At 39.5% G+C, this 24,407-nt stretch overlaps 1 protein-coding gene across 2 annotated transcripts; it reads right to left on the bottom strand.

The window, feature by feature from the left end:
• On the bottom strand, window positions 1-24,407 carry LOC124776450 (rho GDP-dissociation inhibitor 1-like). 2 transcript variants are annotated; one of them, XM_047251459.1, is made up of 6 exons: window positions 24,254-24,407; window positions 23,775-23,980; window positions 23,580-23,689; window positions 23,388-23,502; window positions 14,643-14,651; window positions 1-1,902 (listed from the first exon to the last, which is right to left on the bottom strand). In XM_047251459.1, exons 2-6 carry the CDS (start codon window positions 23,965-23,967, stop codon window positions 1,703-1,705), a joined length of 627 nt encoding a protein of 208 aa, XP_047107415.1. In that variant the 5' UTR covers window positions 23,968-23,980; window positions 24,254-24,407; the 3' UTR covers window positions 1-1,702. The 2 variants fall into 2 exon arrangements, with proteins under 2 accessions (XP_047107415.1, XP_047107416.1); XM_047251460.1 differs by lacking the exon at window positions 14,643-14,651.

The raw sequence follows: 24,407 nt of genomic DNA, 5'->3' as shown, positions 1-24,407 counted from the left end.
TGCATTACATAAATGTATTTCCAAGGCAACAGCAAACACTTGATTACACTTATACATCTCCATTTAATCACATTTTGTTACATCTCCACTTAATCAAGAAACACACATCCTTAACATAATGGCAAAACTTCCAACATTGTTCTTATAATAGCAGATGCATTAATAAATAATGAAAGCTCCACCATCATACCTAAGACGCTTTAATTTCCATCTCCTCGAAGTGAAACAAAAGCTTAATGTTTATAATGTATATATAATATATATATGTGTATAAGCTGTAGCACAGTTTAAGTAAATATTTCTTCACATCACACATGTTTAAGAAACTACACTCTTTACATAAAGGCTACTTTGCATCGAGGCATGTGGACAATATCAAAAAGTTTCAATACTGTCTAAATAGGTTCACCTAAACTACAGACTATGTCAATAAAAAAATTTCCACCAAAATACTATGACTCCAGTTTCACAACGAGGTGTAGCAGGCCCTCGTGGTACATGAATAAGTAGCATATGTCTCCAAACATGCACCAGAAAACCTACTCAACATTCCATCAGTACACAGCCAGCTCCAACTCATCCCAACTTATGACACATGCAACCTGCACATCCAAGGCTATATTTATCTTGGTCTCAATTCATACTAAAATTAGATTGCACTTTGGTTTCTAAAGTATTATAAAAAACAATACCTGCTTCTGGGAAACATGCTCCTCAATTCCAATATATCCAAAACTAGTATCTATTTACTATTGATTTATAGTCTCCTCAAATGTCAAAGTTCAGAGGAATTAAATTTGTTCAGTTACATACAATTTACACATTAAATGCAAATTTGATTTATAATTTTGAATAATGTGCAGATACTGTCATCATCAGAAAAGAATATGAGTCTCAGATATCATTGGGAACAAATGACAACTGCGCAATAATACTGCACAGATATGCTGTTGACATATGAACACACAGGTGAATTCATTACGTAAGAATAAGTATTGACATTTTTATCCTTTAGAATGCACATAATGCCAGAGAAATGTGATGAAACTCATTACAGGATCTCTTATCTATATATATTGCAAGTATAAAAACTACAAAACTGTATCAGGAAACACAATCACAACAGCTTCGCCATGGAAATGGAAGCAATGTGAGAACAGAAACAGTAAATTACAAAACAGTATTACAAAAAGAAACGAACTACTCTGAAGTACTGACACTATAAAACCAACCTAAAAATGCCACCTAAACTAATACTTTTTATGAGGAAAATAGATTTACAATTCTGTTGGTAAGTACCATTGTTAGGTATTACATCACTAATTGACAGTGACAAAATTAATACAAATCAAGTATAATACAAACTGAAGAGTTGTGGAAGGCAATTTTCCTGACCTGAACAACATATTTTCCAACCAGTGTTGTAAGCAATTTGCATCATGGAAGATAAAATTAGAATGCAATAGTCGTATGGTCCTCCAAAACAATCTGGAGAACCACTACAAGTGACTTCACTGTACAGGGTGAAAATATAAACAATAGGGAGACAGGAGCATGGTCTATATGACAGGAATATAAAAGGAGTGTACCAGATTTTTTTCCCGGCAGAAAGGTCAGGATAATGTCAGGACAGGGCAAGGCAACTAACAGCACCAACAGCTGGTTTTTCACGGCAATCACGCACAGTCTGCAAAAGTGGTATTCAGTCCTTCCAGTCTTTCTTTATTTCAAAACTCCACTCCCACTTCAAATGCTCATGCTTATCATCATCAGTAAAAAGTGAGTGTACAACATAGCTTCCACGTGCCACCATCCCAGATGGTGCATCTTCAGGTGGTGTCGTGTATGACTGCACTTCAGTCTTCGGGGGATAGCTGCCTACCATATGCGTCATCTTGTCCACTGTAACACAGAAATTTTTAACATTTACAGTTACTGGCAAAAATGAACAGGAGTTTCACCAACAAACAAACTTATTTTATACCTGTATTCATATGCAATGCTTCAAAGTAAGTTCGCTTCTACTTGACCATTTCTGTTTAGCACCACCAAGAACAACCACTGCATATCAGGCCAACCGAAAGAATTTTTATCAAAAGCACACAATTTTTACATACATTAACTTTTAACTATCTGAGCCAACTTTCCCAGTCTTTTAAACATCTTACAAGGCAACTGTAGTTGTTAATGCTGCATTTGGTGTTCTTTTAAGTAACTTATGAGAATTCCCTCTTTTGAACAGAATACAATTTTCTTCCAATGTTTTAGCAGTTCAGGTGTGAGAATTACTTCATTTTAATGACTATGTCTTTCTGAATTATGAAAGTAATGTAGCAAAGTGGTGCACAATTCACACCAGAGAGAGAAAATGCAAAGTGCAGTCAAATTAAGACCATTATTGCTCGTAAAGGTACTGATTGTACGCAGTAAAGTTGAAGACTGTAGCATTTACATAACTCTTGGTTTTGGGAAGAAAATTAAAGTTTTACAAAATTTTGCCACTGATTTATCTACGAGTTAAACAGATTAACTTTGTGTAACTGAAGATGGTAGTAGGCTGGAAAAACTATTGTAGAGAAATGTGTGTGGAAACATGATTGAAACAAAGTGATAAATATGGTGGCAAATGTGTTGCGGAATTACACAAAGTGACGTTTGAAAAAAAAAAAGAAAAAAAAAAAGGACTTAGGACAGCAGATAAAGTGAAAAGAATGGACATATTCAGGGGAATAGAAGAACACAAGTTGTTCCAAAGTGCAGGAAGAAGGTGTTACTAAGTGTCAAAAGAATATATCCTTCTGGATTCAAAGATCTCAGATTGGTGCACATACAGATAGCATTTAAGGCACTTGATTGTCTATATAAGATCACTGCACGGGACTAGACAATGCACCGACATGATAGATAGCTGCCACTTACTGACTTTCCATAATTGCTTCCACATTATTATTATTAGCAGGTTCCCACAATTCCTCGTGGCAAGTGTTACTATCACATAATTCAAGTTAATAATGTGGACAGCCCTTTGTAAAGTTTTACCATACATTATACTATTTACTCCCGCACTATTTATTTAATGACACAACATCATATGCAGACAGTGTTTATTCCCACACTTTGAATTTTTTTCTGAGTTGTTATAACATTAATAGTATGAGCTGTAAGAGAGAAGTACTCTAGCATTGTAGCACTTTACATGTTTGTGCACGCAGAGAATTCGGCCAACTAACTTAACAGAGATTGCAAAAATATTTACTTACAGAGGCTGTTCAAAGTGGAATGTTCAATATTCAGGCATAGGAAAGGCATGGTCATTAAAAAAATCTAGTAAACAATGGATTTAAAAAGGGTACCTAAAGAGATGGCCTATTAACAAGAATAAGAATGAATTCTGAGGGGACTCCAGGGAGCAGAGGAAGCAAACTCTATCCTCTGCCTCCCAGTACACAGGCTGCTGAGGGGTGATGGTAAGTGCAGGGGAACAAGCCGCACTGTTACACAGTGCTGACACCACACTTGGGTTCACATACAATTAGTGCTCCAAACAGCGCTTGCAGTGGCACCTACTGGCTGCTGCTGTAACAGCTGTTGACTGCTGGATAGGGTGCATCTACAGAAGTAAAAACTGAGATGGGCATGATAAAAGCATACAGGAGTCATGAAATATAAATTTATAGTTTCCTGTTGAACAAAGGTAATTGTTGCTATTAATTCTGTATCGCTCCTCATATAAAATTCAAAATCTGCAGTAGTGGGACTTCCACTGTGGTAACAAGCAGTCAGTTTTACTGTACCCAAATCACATTTTGTTGATCTCACACTTCTTTAAGCAGGTCTACATGCTTGAATTAAAGCAAACAGGGCCTGCCCCCTCATTCTCTCACTACAGGCACTACACCCCTTTTGCAGCCACTGCAACATCCTTACTTTTGGTATATCATAGTGTGGTTTTTCTTATCCGGCTCTCTGTAATGATATGGAATGTTCTCTATCACAATGATTGACTTAAGAGGAAGATTTGGGAGAAACATATTTGTAAACCATATTTCAAATTTTCCACACTTCATCTGACCATGGGAGTCACCTTTTGTGGATTTAGTCCAGAATTTTAGTTTGACCTTCTTAAAAAACACTTCCTTGATCCAACACTTTCTGGAGGAGGTTCCCCATCCCATAATGCCTACATCATTCTGCTAACATTTACCAACAGTCATATTACTGTCTATCAAAGCTTGACCAGACAGAACATTTCTGTGGCTGTTTCATTTCTACAATGAAATGCAACTGCCAATCAATAATATCTCCATGCTGTAGCAGTACAGACCTCTCATTCTACACTTTTTCCACGTGAATCTCACAGACAACAAAATATTCTGCAAAGATGTACTACCCTGATGTCCAGTCAATATTTTCCTTGAGCACTGGTCAAAATTTCCGCAGGCTGGGAGTAGTCTACTGCACCAAGTAGATGTCTTTGATTATCTGAAGAAGCCCTTGTAAAAGTTATCCAACATAATTTTGGCTTAAGTGAAAGAGAATAAGGAAGTCCAAAAGTAGGACTGCATTCTACGCAGGATGTATAGGTGCTAATAATGAGGAGAGGTCCCCAGGGGAAGGACAGAGTTCTTGAAACTGCCTGTACAGTCATGTAGGTTACAGTACCAGATATCACACTATGCAGCCATGAATAAATAAATGAAGACAGTCATTTCTACTAGGATGTAAAAAACTGACATATGACAGGACTCAAGTCAATTACCTTCAGCTTACTAAGCCAGTGTCTTAACCATAACACAACATGCGAGGTTTCTAAAAAATGGATTTTGTTATTATGACTTCAGCCACCTACTGGCAAACAAATTCTCTCTCTCTCTCTCTCTCTCTCTCTCTCTCTCTCTCTCTCTCTCTCACACACACACACACACACACACACACACACACACACACACACACACACACGAACACACGAACACACACACACACACACACGAACACTTTAAAATAATTCAAACAAAGGGGAATGCAGTTCCAAAGCATCACCTAACAGAAAAACTTTTGAATTTCTCTCTTTTTGCCAGGAGTTTCTGGTTATTTCCCAGGATTATCCATACAAAATTCGCAAATTCTTCTTAGAGATCTGAAGCTTGTCCTTAAGTATGTCACTGTTCATCCTGTAGGCTGAGATAGGGGTTGGAGCAGTTCCTTTTGCTCTCCAGTTCAGTAACATTGTTAATTATTTTTCTTGATTCACTCCATAATGTACTATCCATTGCCCTTCTCTGAGGAGTGGAAGCACTATCTGGCACTGCCTGCAATGGGCCAGGAAGCACACTGTATCTCATTACGAGACATCTGGGACACCCTGCATAACTGAGCACCACTGTAATTTTTGGGCTGAACGCTATCAGTGAAAATTTCGTACAATTATTCCCCCAATTTTCAGCAATTACATTTCACTATTTTCTTACACTACTTTCACTGTTTTGCAGGCATTTCAAGCTGGCAATCCATTAGCTCGAAGTTGACTGTCATGAGAACCTTTGGTGGGTGACAAAATGATTTGGGTTTTAACAATTTTGTACACAAGTTAACAAAACTGAAGTAAGACATTATCTACTTAATCCATTCCCAAACTGTTTGCAGTCTCGAGTAGTCCCATGTTACTTGCACCCTACATTCAACCACATTTATGATGTGGTATTCACAAAAGCAAAATTTTTGAAGATGAAATATGTGCAAGAACTACAATGTTTTGAAGCAGGTATGCAAGTGTTACAGTGTTTTAGAGGCTACATATTTAACCAGTGCAACAGTCAGAAATAAAGCTAAGGGAATATGGCAAAAATTTTAACATTCTTGTGTGGTAGCTTATTATAAAATGTTCTGCTACAGCCTACAAAGTTCATCAAAGCACAAAACCACAAGTTAAAAAAAAAAAAAAAAAAAAAAAAAAAAAAAAAAAAAAAAACGCATTACAAATTAATCCCAAATCTTTTTCAGCAACAACAATCCATTAGAGCAAAAAAGTGCAGTGCAAATGTTTGTTTAATAAATATTAAAATCTAAAAATGAAAAGAAGAGGATTGGTATTTCACACTCACCAATGACAGGGTCATTAAGATTGAGTATGAGCATGGACTGTATAAGGATTGATAAGAAAGTAAGTGGAGTCAAAGGAGTCAGCCAAGTAACAAGGAAACCACAAAAGTACATTCAAGCTTTTGATATTTTCTTCATGATGTAATTTTAACAGTTATGTGCTCCCTACCAATTAACACTTTTTGCTTTTTTAAATCACTGATTTAAAAATAATTTTTTGATGAAACTGCTTTATGTCCTCCGACAATTGATTTAGTGGACTTATTTAATATTTTAAAATTGAAACAAAATTTCAACTTTCTTTAGTTTCTTCTAATACAATTTCTTTACATCTAATTCCTCATTTTTCTTTAGAGAAGAACAATTACATCGGTGACTCCTGAAGTTGAAAAGCAAGCATGATAAACTGTCTGTCATTTGTTTATCATAGCTATTTGAAATAAGTGTTGCTACTGGAAAGCCCACAAAATGTAAAATCTGTTCAACAATATTACTTTTAGTGGGGAGATCTTTAATCTGTTGACATTCATTGTGAAACTCATGAAATGAAATGAACATGTTTTGCATAAGTGGTGGACAGAGTAATCAGGACAATAATATTTGGCCGTCCTGTATTTATCAACAAAGTGATACATCAAATAGACAAAAATAACTGTGCACACAATCATTTTGCTATGAACTGTCAGACGACCTTAACCTGATTTAGCTCAATGTTTTACACGAGATCATGAATGGAAATTCTGGGCACCAAAAATTCTGTGTTTGTTTGAGTCAAAAACTCCATACTCAGCAGCACAAACTTCAGCAGAGGACTGCTTCTCTGGACGTTTTATTAGAACATATGAGGTGGCCTATAATGCAATTCTGAGCATTAATGGGCAATGGATTTCAAGTGCAAACAAGACAAAACGGCGTTCAAATTTGTGGGCTCTACTGCCTCACCAAAAAGGCACACCAAATTATGAATGGTTGGATTAAAAGAGGGGGAAAGGGACCAAACTACAAGGTCATCAGTCCCTTGTTCTGAATAAAACAATGCCACTAGTATAAGAATAAAATAAATGAGACTGACAACTCAAAACGGAATGAAAGGAAACATCACAAGAACGAAGGGCAACAAGCATGTAAATGGACAAAAGGAGACAAGAAAACCACAGAAACGCAAGAAACGGGATGAAGAGATTAAAACAACCAAGCAGATTACCATGGCTGACTGACCACGAGAATAAAAAAGGAACAGCCAGCAACGCATTTAAACCTCCACCGTAGAAGCACTAGGGCAGAGGACACAGAGGGACAAAGGACATGTGCTAGAACTTTGATCAAATGATAAAACCCACCCTCATGAATAAAACGTAAAACTAAATTAGCCGATGAGGCGTTGTCAGATAAAATTAGCGGCAATGAGTCTAGTAACCCAACATTTCGTTGCTGGGCAGTCAAAGTGGGACACTGCACCAGAATATGGACCACTGTCAACCAGGCGGGTCTTCACGACGCAGGAGGTAACTGTGGGTTACCCAAGTGTGATCAATGCAGAGCCGGCAGAGGACAACTGATTCCCCGTGAGAAGCCTGCATGGAAGTCTTCCACACATTCGTAGTCTCCTTAATGACACAGAGTTTGTTGTGTGTACTGTTATGCCATTCCGTCTCCCAGAGCCAAAAAACCCTACAGCATAAATCAGAACGCAGGTCAGATTAAGAGATGCCCATCTCCAGAAGCAGTTTCTGCATAGCCTGTTTAGCCAGCCTAGCCTGTCAGCAACTTCGTTGCCTGGAATGCTGACACGTCCTGGGGTCCACACAAACACCACTGAACGAAGGGACCGGTTCAGGGCATAGATGGACTCCTGGATGGATGGCGGGGGTAGCACTGGTGGATAGCTTGTAGGCTGCTCAAGGAATCAGTACACAGAAGAAACGATTCCCTGGGGCATGAACAGATATACTGAAGTGCATGAGAGATGACCACCAACTCTGCAGTGAATACACTGCAGCCATCAGGAAAGGAATTATGTTCAAAATGGCCTCTGTGGACCTAGGCGAAGCCTACATGACCATCAGTCATCGAGCCGTCGGTGTAAACCACTTCAGAGCCCCAGGACACATCAAGAATCGAGAGGAAGTGACAGCAGAGAGTGGCAGGAGTAACTGAGTCCTTAGGGTCATTCGAAAGGTCCAGATGAGTCTGCGGCCTAGGTGTACACCATGGAGTTATATGCGGACGGACCTGGATGGGAGGTGGTATAGGGGATGATTCCCGTTCAGACAGAAGGGATTGCATACAAACTGCAATCGTTAGCCCTGACCTGGGCCACCGATGTGGGAGATGAACTGCTGCTGGTGGAAGAAGGAGAAGGTAATTCGGATGCTCAGGAGAACTATGAATGTGTGCAACGTAACTGGCGAGCAGTTGTGCATGCCTAACCAGTAATGGAGAGACTCCGGCCTCCACCAGGACACTGGTCACCGGACTCGTTCTAAAAGCTCCTGCCACTAGGCAAATGCCACAGTGGTGCACTGGGTCGAGTACAAGCAACGCTGAGAGCGCTGCAGAACTGTAAACCATACACCCATACTCAAGGCGGTATTGAACAAGGGCTTTGTGGAGCTGCAGCAGAGTAGAGTACTTTGCACCCCAGTTGGTGTTGCTCAGGCAGCGGAGGGCATTGAGGTGCTCCCAGCACTTCTGCTTAAGCTGAAGAAGGTGAGGCAGCCAAGTCAATTGGGCATCGAAAACCATTCCTAAGAATTGATGTCTCCACTACAGTGAGTGGATCATCATGAAGGTAAAGTTTGGGTTCTGGATGAATGGTACAATGCCGACAGAAGTGCATGACACACGATTTAGCGGCTAAAACTGGAAGCTGTGGGCGAGAGCCCATGACTGCGCCTTGTGGATGGCTCCCTGTACGCAAAGCTCAGCAACACCAGTATGGGTGGAGCAGTACAAAATGTAGAAGTCGTCAGCATACAGAGAGGGTGAGACGGAAGGCCCTACAGCTGCTGCTATACCATTAATGGCCACTAAAAATAGTGATACACTCAATACAGAGCCCTGCGGGACCCCATTCTCCTGGATATGGGGGGAGGGGGGGAACTATGGGAGGCACTAACTTGGACACGGGAAGTATGAAGCGACAGGAAAATCTGGATAAAAATCTGAAGTGGGCCTCAGCGACCCCACTCATATAATGTGGCAAGGATACTATGTCGCCAGGTGGTGTCATACGATTTTCGTAGATCAAAAAAGACGGCAACAAGGTGTTGGCGTCTGTAAAAGTCTGTTCGGATGGCAGACTCTAGGGACACAAGATTATCAGTGGTAGAGTGCCCCTGGCGGAAGCCACCCTGACATAGAGCCAGTAAGCGTGACTCCAGGACCCAACCCGACCCAACCCCACCGCCGACACACTATACGTTCCAGCAGCTTACAAACAACGTTGGTGAGGCTGATGGGCCAATAGCTGTCCACATCAAGCGGGTTTTCACAGAGTTTGAGCACCGGAATGATGGTGCTCTCCCGCCATTGTGATGGAAAGACGCCATCGCACCAGATCCAGTTGAAGGTGATGAGGAGATGGTACTTGTAGGGAGATGAGAGATGTTTCATCACCTGACTGTGGATCCGACCTGGCCCAGGAGCTGTGTCAGGCCAATTTGCAAGTGCGCTGAGGAGCTCCCACTCTGTAAATGGGGCGTTACAGGGTTCACTGTGGCATGTAGTGAATGAGAGGACTTTCCTTTCCATCCGCCGTTTGAGGGAGCGAAAAGGGGGGGGGGGGGCGTAGTTCCCCGACGCAGCTGCTCAAGCATAGTGCTCAACAATCACGTTTGCTTTGGTACATAGCACGCCATTGATGGTAACACCAGGGACACCTGTCGAGGTGTGGTACCCAAAAAGACGTCCGATTTTCGTACAGACTTGTGAAGGTGACATATGGCACCCAATGGTCGACATGTACCTCTCCCAACACTCCTGTTTCCATCATTTTATAAGCTGGTGTACACGGGCGGGGAGCCACTTAAAGGCTATCAGATGCTCTAGGGAAGTGTGCCGCTTATGTTGCTGCAGAGCTCGCTGATGCTCTGTAATTGCCTCAGCGACTTCCGGCGACCACCAAGGGACTGACTTTCGCCGGGGGCACCCTAAAGAGCGAGGGATCATGTTTTCTCCCACAGATACAATTGTTGTAGTCAGCTCCTCAACCATCACATCGATGTTACCGTGTGGGGGAGATTCAATGGTGACAGCCTTGCTTAAAGCCCATCTGGGCACGCGTCCATGGGCCTGACGCTGGGGCAGTGACAGGAAGATGTGGAATGGTAACTACCACACAGGTCGTCATGTGCTCTCCAGTGGATAGATGGGAGAAGTCCTGGGCCGCAAATTGATAAATCAATGGTGGTGTAACTATGTCGAGACACATAGAAATGTGTGGCGGCTCCAGTATTTAAGAGGCAGAGGTCAAACTGAGAAATAAAGTTTCGACGTATCTGCCTCGGCCAGTAAGCATGGTGTCACCCCACAAGGGGTTATGGGTGTTAAAATCTTCCAAAAGTAGAAAGGTTTAGGGAGACGATCAATCAGTGCAGCTAATACATTCCGGGGTACTGCACCATTTGGAGGAAAATATACATTGCAGACAGTTATTTCCTGTGTCATTTCCTGTACTGCTCCTTGGGTTTCCTTGGCTGGAAGGACTTCACTGAAACAATCTCCAGGACTGAGGATGAGTGTGAAGCCCTACGACCAGCTGCTTTTGGGCTCTTCACCCACTGGCAAGTGTCATCTTTCCCACTAGCAGAAACCTGGGAAGGCAGTGACCCAAGGGAACCCTTCTTAGCGAGAGGAGCCGAAGAAGTCTTACGCTTCTCTGGTTCAGAAATGGGGACTGTAATCCCCAATGGTTGAGGGGTGAGGGGAGGGGGGGGGGGGGGGGGTGAGGGGGTGTTGCTCCTGAAGTAGGTGGTGCAGGAGCAATAGGGAGAGAAGAGCCCCCAACCATCAAGGGGACAAGTGTAGTCTCCTGGTTCTGAAAGGTGACAGGAATGCAAGGAACTGATGGGGCAACAACTGTTCTCATAGCAGCAGCATATGAGGTGGTCACAGCCACAGGATGTAGGCACTAAAATTTCTGCTTAGCCTCAGTGTAGGTCAGTCGGTCTAGGGTCTTATATTCCATGATTTCCCTCTCTTTCTGTAAAATCCTGCAGTGTGGCGAGCAAGGTGAATAATGCTCTCTGCACTTGACATGGATGGGGAGCGGGGCACATGGAGTATTGGGATGTGATGGACGTCCACAGTCTTGACAGGTGGGGCTGGAAGTACAGTGGGAAGACATATGGCCAAACTTCCAGCACTTAAAAGTACCGCATAGGGGGAGCGATATATGGCTTGACGTCACAGCAGTAGACCGTCACCTTGACCTTCTTGGGCAACGTGTCACTCTCTAAGGCCAAGATGAAGGCACCAGTGGCAACCTGGTTATACCTCGGATCCCGATAGATGCAACGGACGAAATGAACACCTCGCCGCTCTAAACTGGCGCGCAGCTCATTGCCAGACTGCAAAATAAGGTCCCTGTGGAATATAATACCCTGGATCGTATTTAAGCTCTTATGGGGTGTGATAGTAACACATGCCAAGCAAGTAATGCCCGTGACTGGGCAGAGGATGCTGTTTTTATCAAAACTGACCCAGAGCGCATTTTGGAAAAGCCCTCCACTTCCCCAAACTTGTTCTCCAAATGCTCCACAAAAAAGACTGAGGCTTCATGGGCATGAAAGATTCTCCATCAACTCTCGTGCATACGAGGTACCGGGATGAATAAGCTTCACTGCCATCCTCAGCCTCGCGTTCCTCCCATGGTGTGGCCAGGGAGGGGAATGACTTGGGGTCATATTTCTTAGCATTGAAGTTAGACTATGCCTGCTTAGAGACTACTGGCGGCAGACCAACAGCAAGAGATGACGTACTATGCTTCATGGTGTGTCATCCGCTCTGATCCCACCTACTGCAACCAGAAGGCCTCTCCACGGGTGCCACACAACCACAGCAAAGGCCACCTGGCAGGATGGCCATTGCCGGGAATAACGATGCCCCAGGGTGATGGGCATCTACTCCTTGGCATACATGGGGAGTTAACGGCGCAGGCATCAGCAAAGCGATCCCCGTGTAGTCAGGCGGCTACAACCAACAGGGTACATGGCGGCCCAACCACAACGGACTGGTTAAAGTGCTGGATATGAGGTGCAAAGAAGTCCATCATCATCGTTGGCACAGAAAGTGACACTACATAGTGCTTGGTGGAAAAGGTGTCATTGCCCAAGAGATGGAGAATGGGCGGGACTGCAATGCGACGCCGAGAAAGTGGGCTAAAGATCTCTTTTCATGATCGACACGATGCACCATGTAAAGCGCCCTTCTCCAATTGGCTTGCTCTTCGGGAAAATTTTGAGAAATGGAGGTCAAACCTGACGGGGGACCATCACACAGGCCGAAACATGAGAGACTAAAAGCAGTCGCCTCTTATGACAGGCAAGAATACCTCGGGCCTATTCTAATCCCCGGGCCCCTAGGGAGGCGCCAAATTGTGAGCCAGAAATGTTATAATTATTTTTTTAATTTCTAATGAGTTATTTATTGATTTTATGGTATTAGGAATGACAATTCTATCTGCTATGTGACATTCACAAAACTAAGGCAATTCGTACAAAATGTGTGTCAGTTTCTTTTAGTTCTAGTGACTTCTTATTTGAAAGACAATCCGCAACCAGCCAATGTGCATTAAACAATAAGTTTTTAGTCAGTTCAAATGAGAAGTTATTTAGCATCTCTTAAAGCCTGGACTGGGCTACAAGATTTTCACCTTTCATGCACATGAAGCAGCTTGGCTCTTAACCAACGACTGTCAAAAAACTTCAAGAAGGTGTCACATGCAGGCTATAATTTCGGGTGCCAGAATTTTACACACATGGAATTTGTCAATTACTGAAAATAAGATAAATGTTAGGACAAAATTTTACTTGTTGAGGTGCACAAGGTAGTATCTCTAGTGTGGATGACTAACATTGAGAATGGCAGTAGCATTAAGTTGGTAGTCAGTCAGTTGCTGGTCTGCCCCTAAATCTCACCCTGAACACATACCTACAAAATCTGTTTCATGCACAATTAAGAGTTTCCAATTGACAATTTGTCATAAAGTAGATAAAAGCATAGCAGTTGCAGGACAAAACACTCAGACGCAAGTTTGTAAGTCCCACTGCAAATCAAGTACTGTCAAACTTACATTCATTGCTAGCATTGTCAACATTATTATAACCTGGATCACCAAAATTTCAGCATCATTTATTTTCAAAGATACACTTATATATTTTTACGTTTTCTTGACATAACAGATACCATCATCTGCATATTTCACTCTATGTCTAACTCACCAGTGAACAGTAGTCATGGAAAGTTTGTATCCTTTCCACTCAATTCATCGTTTAACAACCCTCAAATTAATGGTAAACATACATATCCACACAGAATAACTGCACAGTTAATCCCAACAATGCTTTTCCATTTTCCAAACACACAGAAATTACTTATTATTATTATTATTATTATTGACTATTTCAAAACAACTTCCTCACCAGGGCTATGAAATGCTTTTGGAATCAAGTCCCTGACCATTCACACTATTTTCACCATACCTCATAAGAATAGATCTTAACACCACAAAATCCTCATTAAACCCCACAAAACAAGGAATGGTAGCATGTAACTCATGACACACATCTGAGAGGAACAGCAGCATGAATTCCTGCCCAGCCACTCTTATTTCTACACAATGCCATTCCTCTAAGCTACAGTTAAATGTGTACCCTTATTTCAGATTTCTCAACTGTGCTCTATAACACTAATGGGAAAGGATTTGTAATCTTGACTATCACTAGATGTTATGCCCATCCTGTAACAACTTTGATCCTGTGGTCCTACCATTCCTTTTAACCTTTAAAGAAATAGATTTTTTGGGTCCTTTTGAAAACCTAAAGGATGACCAAATTGAAATAGACCACATCTGTCATCTTGTCGAATGTACGAAAAGTTTGTTCTATATTCAAATAATTTCCATTTGGATAACTTATTTTAGTACAATTTTGTAAATATTAGAATACAATCCAGAAAACAAACACTGTTACTTCATCATTTTAAAACAGCTGAAATATGTTTCAGCAGTCAGTAATTACCTGGCACTATGTCTGATGATAGCTCCTAGATTTAAAAATATGCCATGCACTATTCAAATGCGCATTGGAACAAAAAGTACAGTAACTGACTTAAATCACTTAACAAGGGACAAAAATTATGAACAACAGAAGCAATTCACTGAGGGGGTATATTACAAGGATTAACATTTGTGAAAGAAATTCTAACCCAATGTGCTTAAATTTATGTAGTGTCAAAGCAGAATGTGCCAAATTGTTGGTGTATCAGAGACACTACTCATTACTCACTACTTTCATGTAAAGAAGCACAAAAACAGTACTTACCTACAGCAGCTGTAGTTCCAATGATAGCAAAAATACATAAAAATGAATTTTCAGTCATTAGTTAAGAAAATGGCAGATAGCATGCTGGTCTCAAACTGCTTGTGCTGCTCCTTATTTGGAAAATTGATATTTTAAAGGCAAACAAGTGAACAAAATGGTTAGGTGTAAGAGTGGATCTATCAGGATAGAAAATCAGTTTATGCACAAACAGTATTCCTTTACCTCAGAATGCCGCATCATTCCATATATATTACACTGTAACATTTTTAACTCAACAAAAATAAGTTTTGATCCATTTGTCAAAAGTATGATGATGAATGAAGTCTTTATATATAAAGTTTCACACTGAAACTATGCCCGAATGGAAACAACATACTGCTTCAGGGAATAGATGCTACCTCTTTTAATTTAATCAATATGATGATCACTACACATGGAAAAGTAGAGTGGTATAAGTCAACAGTAGAGGAGAAACATTCTCACGACTAAAGGCATAAATGTGCTTCACACTCAAAAAATAATAAAAAAACCAACTCTCATGAGGTGTCACAGAATATGTGCAAATGCACTTTGTGTACCCCATAATAGACTGGTGTGTGTAAAAACTGCAATAACACAGGTGTTGATGTCCTACTGTGACCAATTCTCTCTTTCTAGTTGTGACAAGCAAAACTAAGCAAAATAAAGTCTTTCTCCAAAGATAATCACCGTAATCTGTCACAGAGCACACTCATGAAGTGTCTTAACCACACTAACGGTAGGCACGGCTCATAATTAAAGGAAAGGCTGAGGCAGAGCTGCTCCTAAACAATATATTAGAATAAATTTCTGAATAATATATTACAGAAATTAAATAATCAGAATGCATTTTGCATATTTACCACTCAGATTTAAATAATAATGCTGGTCAATGTCTTTAGAACTTTTGACATGTAATATCAAGTGATATTTTCCGAACAGGAAGTAGCGAGTCTTAAGGCTGCACCTCAAAATGCCACTTAGCTCTAGGCGGCAGACATTTGCAGAGTAAGGCTTCCTCAGAGTACAGCTCTTATGGGCGCCATGAAGGCTCTGGTGTTTCAGCCTAATGTTGTCCTAGCAATCTGCACAAAATTTTCATGTGCAGCACTTACATCAACATGGAACAAACAAGAGCTGCTGGAAGTTAACAGTCCCTGTCTCCGTATATCTATTATGCTTTGATGTTTCATTAAGCTAACGTTTAGTATTACAGTTTTGATACTGTTTTAGAGTTTTTTTGTTTCCGCCATTGACTTTTATGTCCACTGTCTAAATAAGTTTGCAAATGTCTCACCAGAGTGGACTAGAGTATAGTAATATACGTATAGAGTACAGTAATGTAAGTACCACCACCTAGATGGAGTTTCACGAATGATCAGAGAAACAAAACATGCAAAGTATGTCCTGTTACTTTAGTTTCCTTACTTGCTGACTGCAGGTAATGTTCTTTATTAGCAAGTTTCTTTTGTGTGTGTATTATTCATCAGCAAGTTAATTTCTTGCGAATCACAGCAGCATACCATGAGATTGGAAACAATACAAATTGAGTGTGGAATTTATCAGGTAAACTTATGGAACATGCAGTTAGGACGAAAGCGAAGGAACTTTGTGCACCCAGACCACATGTAAACAAATCCAGAACAAAAACATTTTTAATCCAGGCAAGGGTACACATGCTATTTTAACAGAGCAATGTACAATGCAGCTGAGTGGTTGTGTGTGCTATATCACTTAAAACGAATATTTTTGTATTACACAAGTATAAATATGACAAATACACAGTGTAATTTACCATGGAGGTTGCTTGGGTTGCTTATGTCAGCCAATCACAGCACAAGATCAGTGATGTCATGAAAACATCACAGTTTGACATAACACGCCACAGTCTGAGCACACATAAAATTAAATGTCTCAAGTTTACAAAAGAAAATACCAGACACATTAAACATGCAGCAAGGCTAACATACACCACATTAAACATCTCTCCAAAACTCATCCTTTGGTATGATTTGTTGGGGTAAACTTGCAGGAAATGTGAATTGGGGGATAAATAAACTACCTATAGATTTTATCTTGGAGTTATCTTTTCATATTATTTAGCAGTGGATTATAAAACTGAAAGACGGTACAGTTTGTAAACATTTAGCAGAACTGTGATATTGCCCCCCCACCAAATCTTGGCTGTGGTGACAGACTGATCTGTAGCGAGGTCTAAGTCTAGGTCAGTTCCTATCGATAAATATCTCAGCCTTCCCCACTATGGAAACCAAGAGTTGTACATGGTACTGGGCAATGATCTCCTTTAACACATTGACTGCCGTGCGAGTTAAATATAACTCGCAGGAAGTATTCTCTTCGGGCCACGTGAAGTAAATACAACTCACAGACATTTTTCCAATTAAAGCTCTGTGGTGCAGTTGTAACTCACAGGAGCATGCCGTGACTGTGTTATAGTAGGTTATGGTGCCAGTAACAAATCATGTCCGTGGTCTACGGTTCTCAAGAGCTCAAGAGTAATTATTGACCTTTGAATTCGTGAGTAACTCATATGGCTCAGTCGTATTGAACTTTTCTTCTTTTTATTATTTATTTATTATTTAGTTTGACATATTATTTACACAGTAGATTGCAAATCACATACAGTTTTATTAACATTCCTCAACTCTAATTGCAACAATGAAACTGAAAAATTTGGGTCATTCCACTTCGTTTCTCCAACACCTGCATGCACTCACTGTGCTTTATGAAAAACCACTATGCTAAAATATGAGTCACAATTCTTACATTTCCATGCAGTTTGCATTTCTTGACAACTTGGCCTTGGCCAAATTCATTCTTCATTTTTTCGTAGCACACTGTACACCTACGTCTGGCTGCTCCCATGTCCACAAGGGCACAATCTGCAGGTAATGCGGTGGCTTTGGTGAGAGATGTCGGCATCTTCTGTATGGAGTAGTCTCAAAGTCACTTCCTCTGAATTCTGATTGAGATCTTCTTCTTGTTGATGTGTTGGTAAATCACATGAGTAATTTACCAGTGCTGATCCTGTCAGCAATTCAATTGCAAGCTTCCTGTACCATTTCATACCCCGCCTGAGACAATGCGAGTATGACTTCATTTGGTCAGAAAGAGCTATAATAGACTGACTGATTATAGTTAATTATCATTGTTGGTTTTTTCTTTGTGCCCTTCCTGGTTTGAACTTTTGTTTCTTCTTCTCCATGAATAGTACTCAGCATCAGAACATCCCTCGTGCCTTTCCATGTCAGTACTACTACACCTGTGGTACTTTCCTTTGCTTTGTGTTCCCCCTTCTTCAGTTTTGCCTGTACAACATCTTGAAGATTCAGTTTTCTGTTTAAGAAAACCAACTAAATGTGTTGACTGTTCAAGAAGCTGGCGTGCTAGATGAACACTTGTGTAAAAATTGCCTGTCTATAAGATTCTATCCTCATTTTGTAACCCACTCATAAAGCTCACAACAGAAGTGGCAGAAGAAACACCAGGACTCACATTCTTCCCACAAAATGAATCTTCATATTACACGTGTAGCCATCCTTTAGACAAAGTTTGAACAATTTAATTACAAATTTATGGCACTTATTCTTTATATACTGAATGAAACTTCCTCAAAATGGCACACGTTTTTCGTCAATGCAAACTTCTTTCTGCGGAACAACTGCACTTTGAAGTCTCTGCAGTAATTTATCAATAAGAGGTTGAATTTTGAATAAGCGGTTTCCCGGTGGGCACTGGTTGTTATTGGAAAATGCCACATACGTAAAAGCAGTTCAAAACAATTGCATGACATAACGTTTTTTACATTGTTGTGATAGAGCATATTTCTTGACCAATAATTTTGAATCTTCGGTTTTACATTTAGTAACATCCATAACAAAAATCCTAAAAATTGTTCAATTTCAGTTTTGCTGACATCAGTCCACTTTTTCAGTCGTGAATTAACAGTCACTGAATGACTTTCTAAGACTTGTTTTGCGTACAAATTAGTATGTTGAGTCACATATTCTAAAATTTCATCAGTTACAAAATATCTGAAGAAATCGTATGGTGTCTTGCCTTTGAGAGTTCGTGCAACAGAAGCATTTACACCAGAACTGGAATGAATAAATGTAGAGTTTTTTTTCATATTTTTGCCCTGTAACTGGCCCCCAGACAATCTCATTGGAGTTTGTTCTAAATGTGTCATCTTCATCTTCAAACTTTCTGATCTTACACTTAGGCCCTACTTCAATTGAACCTGAATCAACTGCAGTAGTTATGGCACTAACATGGTTCGAGGTGCTTTGTTGCCTGCTTTTTACAGCTCATTCTTTGACTGAATGTGGACATAAAACTCTTCTTCCTACCTTCACTGATGTGATTCCATCATCAGACCTTCCGGTTTCACTTCTGGTCTCTTCTCGTAAAAATTTGTCTGAGCTATCACCAAATAAAGACACAGAATCTTCTTCACTTATGTCCATAACTTCATCAAAAAGCTGCTGTACATGCCTTTGTTCATTTTCATAACTTCTACGAGACATTTTCTTCTGCCACAATATTACTTTGTTACAGAGCAAACAACACTGAATAAAGACTGTAGCAACACTGCAGAAAAGCAATAGTGGAACTGTGCACAAACAATGCTGTGGAATGAAAAACTGACGGGAGTACAAACCTAAAATAATTAGTGATACAGTAAATGACACACCTGGTACCTTTACTCTGGGGCCATGTGAATTGTATGTAACTCACAAAAAATTTAAAAAGGTACTAAAATGGCATATTTTCACTTTATTTGCACTTAACAAGTTTGCTTGGAGCAAACTAAAGCAGGATATTGAGAAAAAGTAAATGGCCCCAAGGGGTCAGTAACCCAACTATACCATGGCAGTCAATGTGTTAAAAAACTGTGTATCCATCTGAATGATAAATCACTAGATCAGTACAAATTAATTTGCGAGTAGCAGAAACAAACATCAAAAAATTCAAATTCCACGGTCCTCTGTAATTCTACGTTTAATAAAATTAAGCCTGTGAAATTACACCTTGGCGCTTTATGCTCAAGCAAAAACAGCCGACATCAAACCAGCAAATGGAATTTTCTGAAAAATAACCAATTTACTTGATACAATTTCAGATTGTACTGTCCTTTCACACAGTTACACATGTGTAAATGAAAGACTCTTGACTGACAGGTAACTGGAATTTTCATTGTATTCTTGTCCAGGTACACAGTGTGGGTTATGTTTATGTTAACAGTTTATTACATACTGTCTTCAAATAAAGACAACCTCTACAACTGTAAGGATGATTGCAAGAAAGAACACCCATGTCTGTCAATGCTTATTATTATTGCATTAAAAATGTGTGTTTTATTCACAAATGTAACAGGCTATTTATAAGAGCACAAACTTTAATTGTTACAAGGAGACTATCAGCATAACTAATGTATCACCAACATTATGATTGTTTTGACTGCTTCACCTCATTCAGGAGGTGTGTACACCAAGTGGCCTTCTCACTGAATCTAGGACTTCAGCATACCACCAGCCATGACTGTACAATGCCACTGCCCTCATGACAAATTAGCAATGCTAGCCTGATTACTTCCTTTCTGTCTGTTTAATGGCATCAACATCTTGTTTATTCTGATTTTTTCCCCATTATCTGTGAACTTTGCTTGTCATGCTAGCGCAATCAAAATTTGATGAACTCATAGCTTACTCCAGATATGGCTATTGGTATTTGATTCTTCCTTGATGGTTGTGCAGAACACAATGCTGACTTTTCCTGTAGTTCTTAATATGGTTCACAAATCTCTTCACATTACTGCCCACCTGCTTAGCTGAGTGGTAACATGCTTGCCTCCCACGAAGCGGGCCTGAGTTGGAGATTTTCTCTGTTCATGGACTGGGTGTTGTGTTGTTATCATTTCATCCTTATCGCCAGCACGAGTCGCCCCATGTGGCATCAACTGAAATAAGACTTGCACTCTATGGCCAAACTTCCATGGATGGGGCCTCTTGGCCAGCAATACCACAAGCTCATTTTTTTCACATTACTGTACTACTACTGTATTATCCACAAAAACATTAAGGTAACTCAGTAACAATTATATTACACTTAGAACTACACTTAAAAGCAAGTTTCTAAAATTTGAAACTGCTAACCATATTTCACTCTCACAAATTGTTTAGAGGCAAGCATTAACAGGAATTTTCATGAAGTATAAGATCTTTAAATAATGTACTTCATGTATAAATGATTTTTTTACTTCCAGTTAAATGTCAAGTTTTTACACAAGTACAGAGCATGGCACTTTTTAGAATGATAATTTAGCCACTGCAGTAACAGATTTGAAAATTAATACACTGCACAACCCAACTTTAATGTAATTTTAACAAAGATTATCAACAGAACTGTGCATTAACCTCAGTGATGCCAACACACCTGTGAAAAACTACTTACAGAAGCCTCTTAAGTCTACAATATCAAAATAGTAACCTATTCAAGCTGGTGATAATTAAGCAGTGTCACTCACAAATAATATCAGTGTGAGACTGAGTAAGATTATTGCATCCTAAATCAGCACACGAATTCTGCAAAAGTTTAAGTTACGTGAGAGCCCATTATTTACTGGTGGTTTCTTTCCATACATTACAAATGTGAACAGATTGTAAGAGACAATACATAACTCAACTAATGCAACTAACAATGTGAAACACATGCTGTAACAATATGGTTTCTCTTGCTTGTGATGTGTATTGCCAACCTTCAATTTTGAAGTGACAAAGATTTAAATATTTTCAAGTAATTCTGAAAATGACGTGTTTACTACAAATGCACATTCGAGGAAAATATTGACTTCACTGTAATACACATTTCTACACAAATTCTCTTTCCTCGATTTTCTATACACTTCAGAAATTCCTGTACAGATACACAGTGCAACCAGTTGCCATTAATCAAAGAAACAATTAGAAAAATGCTGTACGAAATTTTGAATATGTTTTCACAGAAAAAACTAGTAAGGATTAAGAAAAATGTGCACGAGAATATGTAAGAAGATAATGTGATAACTGCTAAGTTTCAAACCGTTTTAAGGTAGCGAAGAGCATACATATGATCAACCAACATGGGAACAGGCAATAACTGTCACGAAAAACATGAGCATAAAACTATAAATATATCCCACAATTCATGCATGTGACACTATATGATCCTGTAATAGGGAGGGCAAAAAGCACCTTTATCATTAATTGAAATTAATATCAACGTCTGAAGGGTGATCTTGTCGTATTAGTGCCATTCAGCAGGGAAACCCAAAAGAATTTCAGTAAAATACTTGAGTTAACTGGATAGTAATGAATATAAAATATCTTTTGCGTTTTCTTTTTTCTTTAAAAAAAATAAAAATAGGCATTTAAATAAATGTCAAAACACTGATATTCAGACTATTAGCTGCGACACCCAAAAAAATCTCTGAAGATTTGTAAATTTAGAAAGTGGTTCTATTTCTCCAATATGAATCACTTTTCATTATTTAGCAAAAAATTTACAGAAACTGGATACATCCACACCATTGCTTCGTTTCTGAAAATAGGTGCAGTATTTTACACATTTTAGTCATCAAATATAAGAAGAGGCCTTAAAAGTTATGTTCTGTAGCCAACACAGGGCTGAGCATCACACTAAGCCACATGAAGGCAAAGGTCATCAAATTCTTAAGGACTGCATAAGCAAACAAAAACTCTAAAATTCTGAGGTAAAAATGGCTCTGAGCACTATGGGACTTAACAGCTGTGGTCATCAGTCCCCTAGAACTTAGAACTACTTAAACCTAACTAACCTAAGGACATCACACACATCCATGCCCGAGGCAGGATTCGAACCTGCGACCGTAGCCGTCGCGCGGTACCGGACTGCGCGCCTAGAACCGCGAGACCACAGCGGCCAGCTTCTGAGGTAAACTAAGTTATCAGGGAATAAGATGTGAGAAAGCTACTTACCAAAAAACATGTTCAGAAGATTTATTTTCCTCAAAATATGAATTTAAAATTTGATTTCCATAAAAAAAAAAAAATCAGGATTTCAAAGTAACTTTCAAAATTACACATTCATAGCTGCTGTCCTATAAGCTGTTCAATACCACATGCATGAGATAAAAGAGTTTGAAACAGAATGCATTGTCAACCAGCAGCATGCAGCTCAGTGACTTAACTGTGCTTTATTCACTAAAAATACACTTTTTTAATGATAATCAGAAGACAAGAACAGTGTATCCACAAAAGATCCACACACCCATAAAAAAACTTGTCCGTCACAAAATTAAATCTCAAAGGGCACGCTCACTGGCTGTTGACAAATCTCTAGCTTTCACCTCCAATACGTATCACTGATATTTATCTCTTGGCATCACACTGCTATGCACACAATACTTATGGACCTACTGCACAGACAGGAAATATATTCAGATAATTTCCACCTTTGACAATTTTCTGCACCTTCCCTCTCCACAAAGAGTTCATTAATATAAAAACGAATATTAACACATGTGGATTTATTTCACCACTAAATCGTTTAAATTACCATAAAATTTAAATTTACTATGAACACAAAGAATTTGAGTATAAAACGTGACGGTATGTCCATACCGTACCTGTTTCCAAAATGATATGTTAAAAATTAATAGCAATCCCTACATCATTTTAACTGACTTACCAGGAACACCAAGTCTGTATGTTTTCTGAACATATTTCAGCCCATGTACAATTTCTCTCTGTACAATAAACTCTATACGTATTCTGTATGATACACCCTCTTTGATCACAAAGACCTGCAATGATTAAAAGATTAGGTTTATTTACTTTAATTACAGTACAGTGACATTATGTGATACAAGTGATATGATACCTGTTTTTTTAGCTGTGCGAGATCTCCAGTTAAATCAAGTTCAACATCCGGCCTGTCAGTTACACACAGAACAAGCTTTTTCACGATTACTTTTCTAGGGTCATCCGGATCTGTAAGGAATCAAAGTATATCAGTTAACTGTAATAGAAAAAATAATATGCAAATTCTCATGCGAATAACTAGGTAGTAACTTACCAACAATAATTTTGCCTTCCTTCGCTTCTCCCAAAAGCGCTTCCTTATATTTTCTGAGACTTTCATCCTCTTTATCGGCTTCCAAGAGTTCTTCTATTGTCTTCTCTGGGGGAGGTTTATAATTTGTATCAATCTCATCTTCGGGTGTATTTATATGAAGATCTTCAATTCCTTCTGCTGCCGTATCGGCCATATTCAGCTAAACACTGCAAATAAATGACTCTCAGATTTTCAGTAAAATTTCTGTGCGACTTCTGAACAAAAACCTCTCGCCTGGAATCCTTTGCAACTATAAACATCAAATCTATGAGACCCTGTCAAATGATATTACTCATGGGTACTTCAGAGACATAACCGTGAATGGAAACACTTCAGTTGCATCGACCGGTCACTATACAAGATCGTACGTCCTGCTACCAAACTGTGATGGAAAAATTGCGATGTACACAATTAAAACTATTTCTCTGTTTTATACATACCTCAATAACCCAAGAGTAACAGTACCAAATCAACAAACCAAAACTGGAAACCACCAAACTGACTCCACCTAGTTACAAAGCAATTCGCCTGAAAGATGATACATCCAATGGATCTGGCATTTCTACAAATGTGACTACTCTGACCATGGAGCTT

The sequence above is a fragment of the Schistocerca piceifrons genome, chromosome 2, assembly GCF_021461385.2.
Source record: "Schistocerca piceifrons isolate TAMUIC-IGC-003096 chromosome 2, iqSchPice1.1, whole genome shotgun sequence".
Classification (NCBI taxonomy): Eukaryota; Metazoa; Arthropoda; class Insecta; order Orthoptera; family Acrididae; genus Schistocerca; species Schistocerca piceifrons.
Note: the sequence above shows the minus strand (reverse complement) of the source record. Positions and strands in the feature narration are given on the sequence as shown.

Bases quoted from the DNA above. Each gene is read 5' to 3' on its own strand.
- LOC124776450 (XM_047251459.1), bottom strand. From the start codon at position 23,967: ATGGCCGATACGGCAGCAGAAGGAATTGAAGATCTTCATATAAATACA. The intron at 23,690-23,774 runs GTAAGTTACTAC...GATTCCTTACAG, and splicing joins GGAAGGCAAAATTATTGTTG to ATCCGGATGACCCTAGAAAA. The intron at 23,503-23,579 runs GTATCATATCAC...TAATCATTGCAG, and splicing joins TCGCACAGCTAAAAAAACAG to GTCTTTGTGATCAAAGAGGG.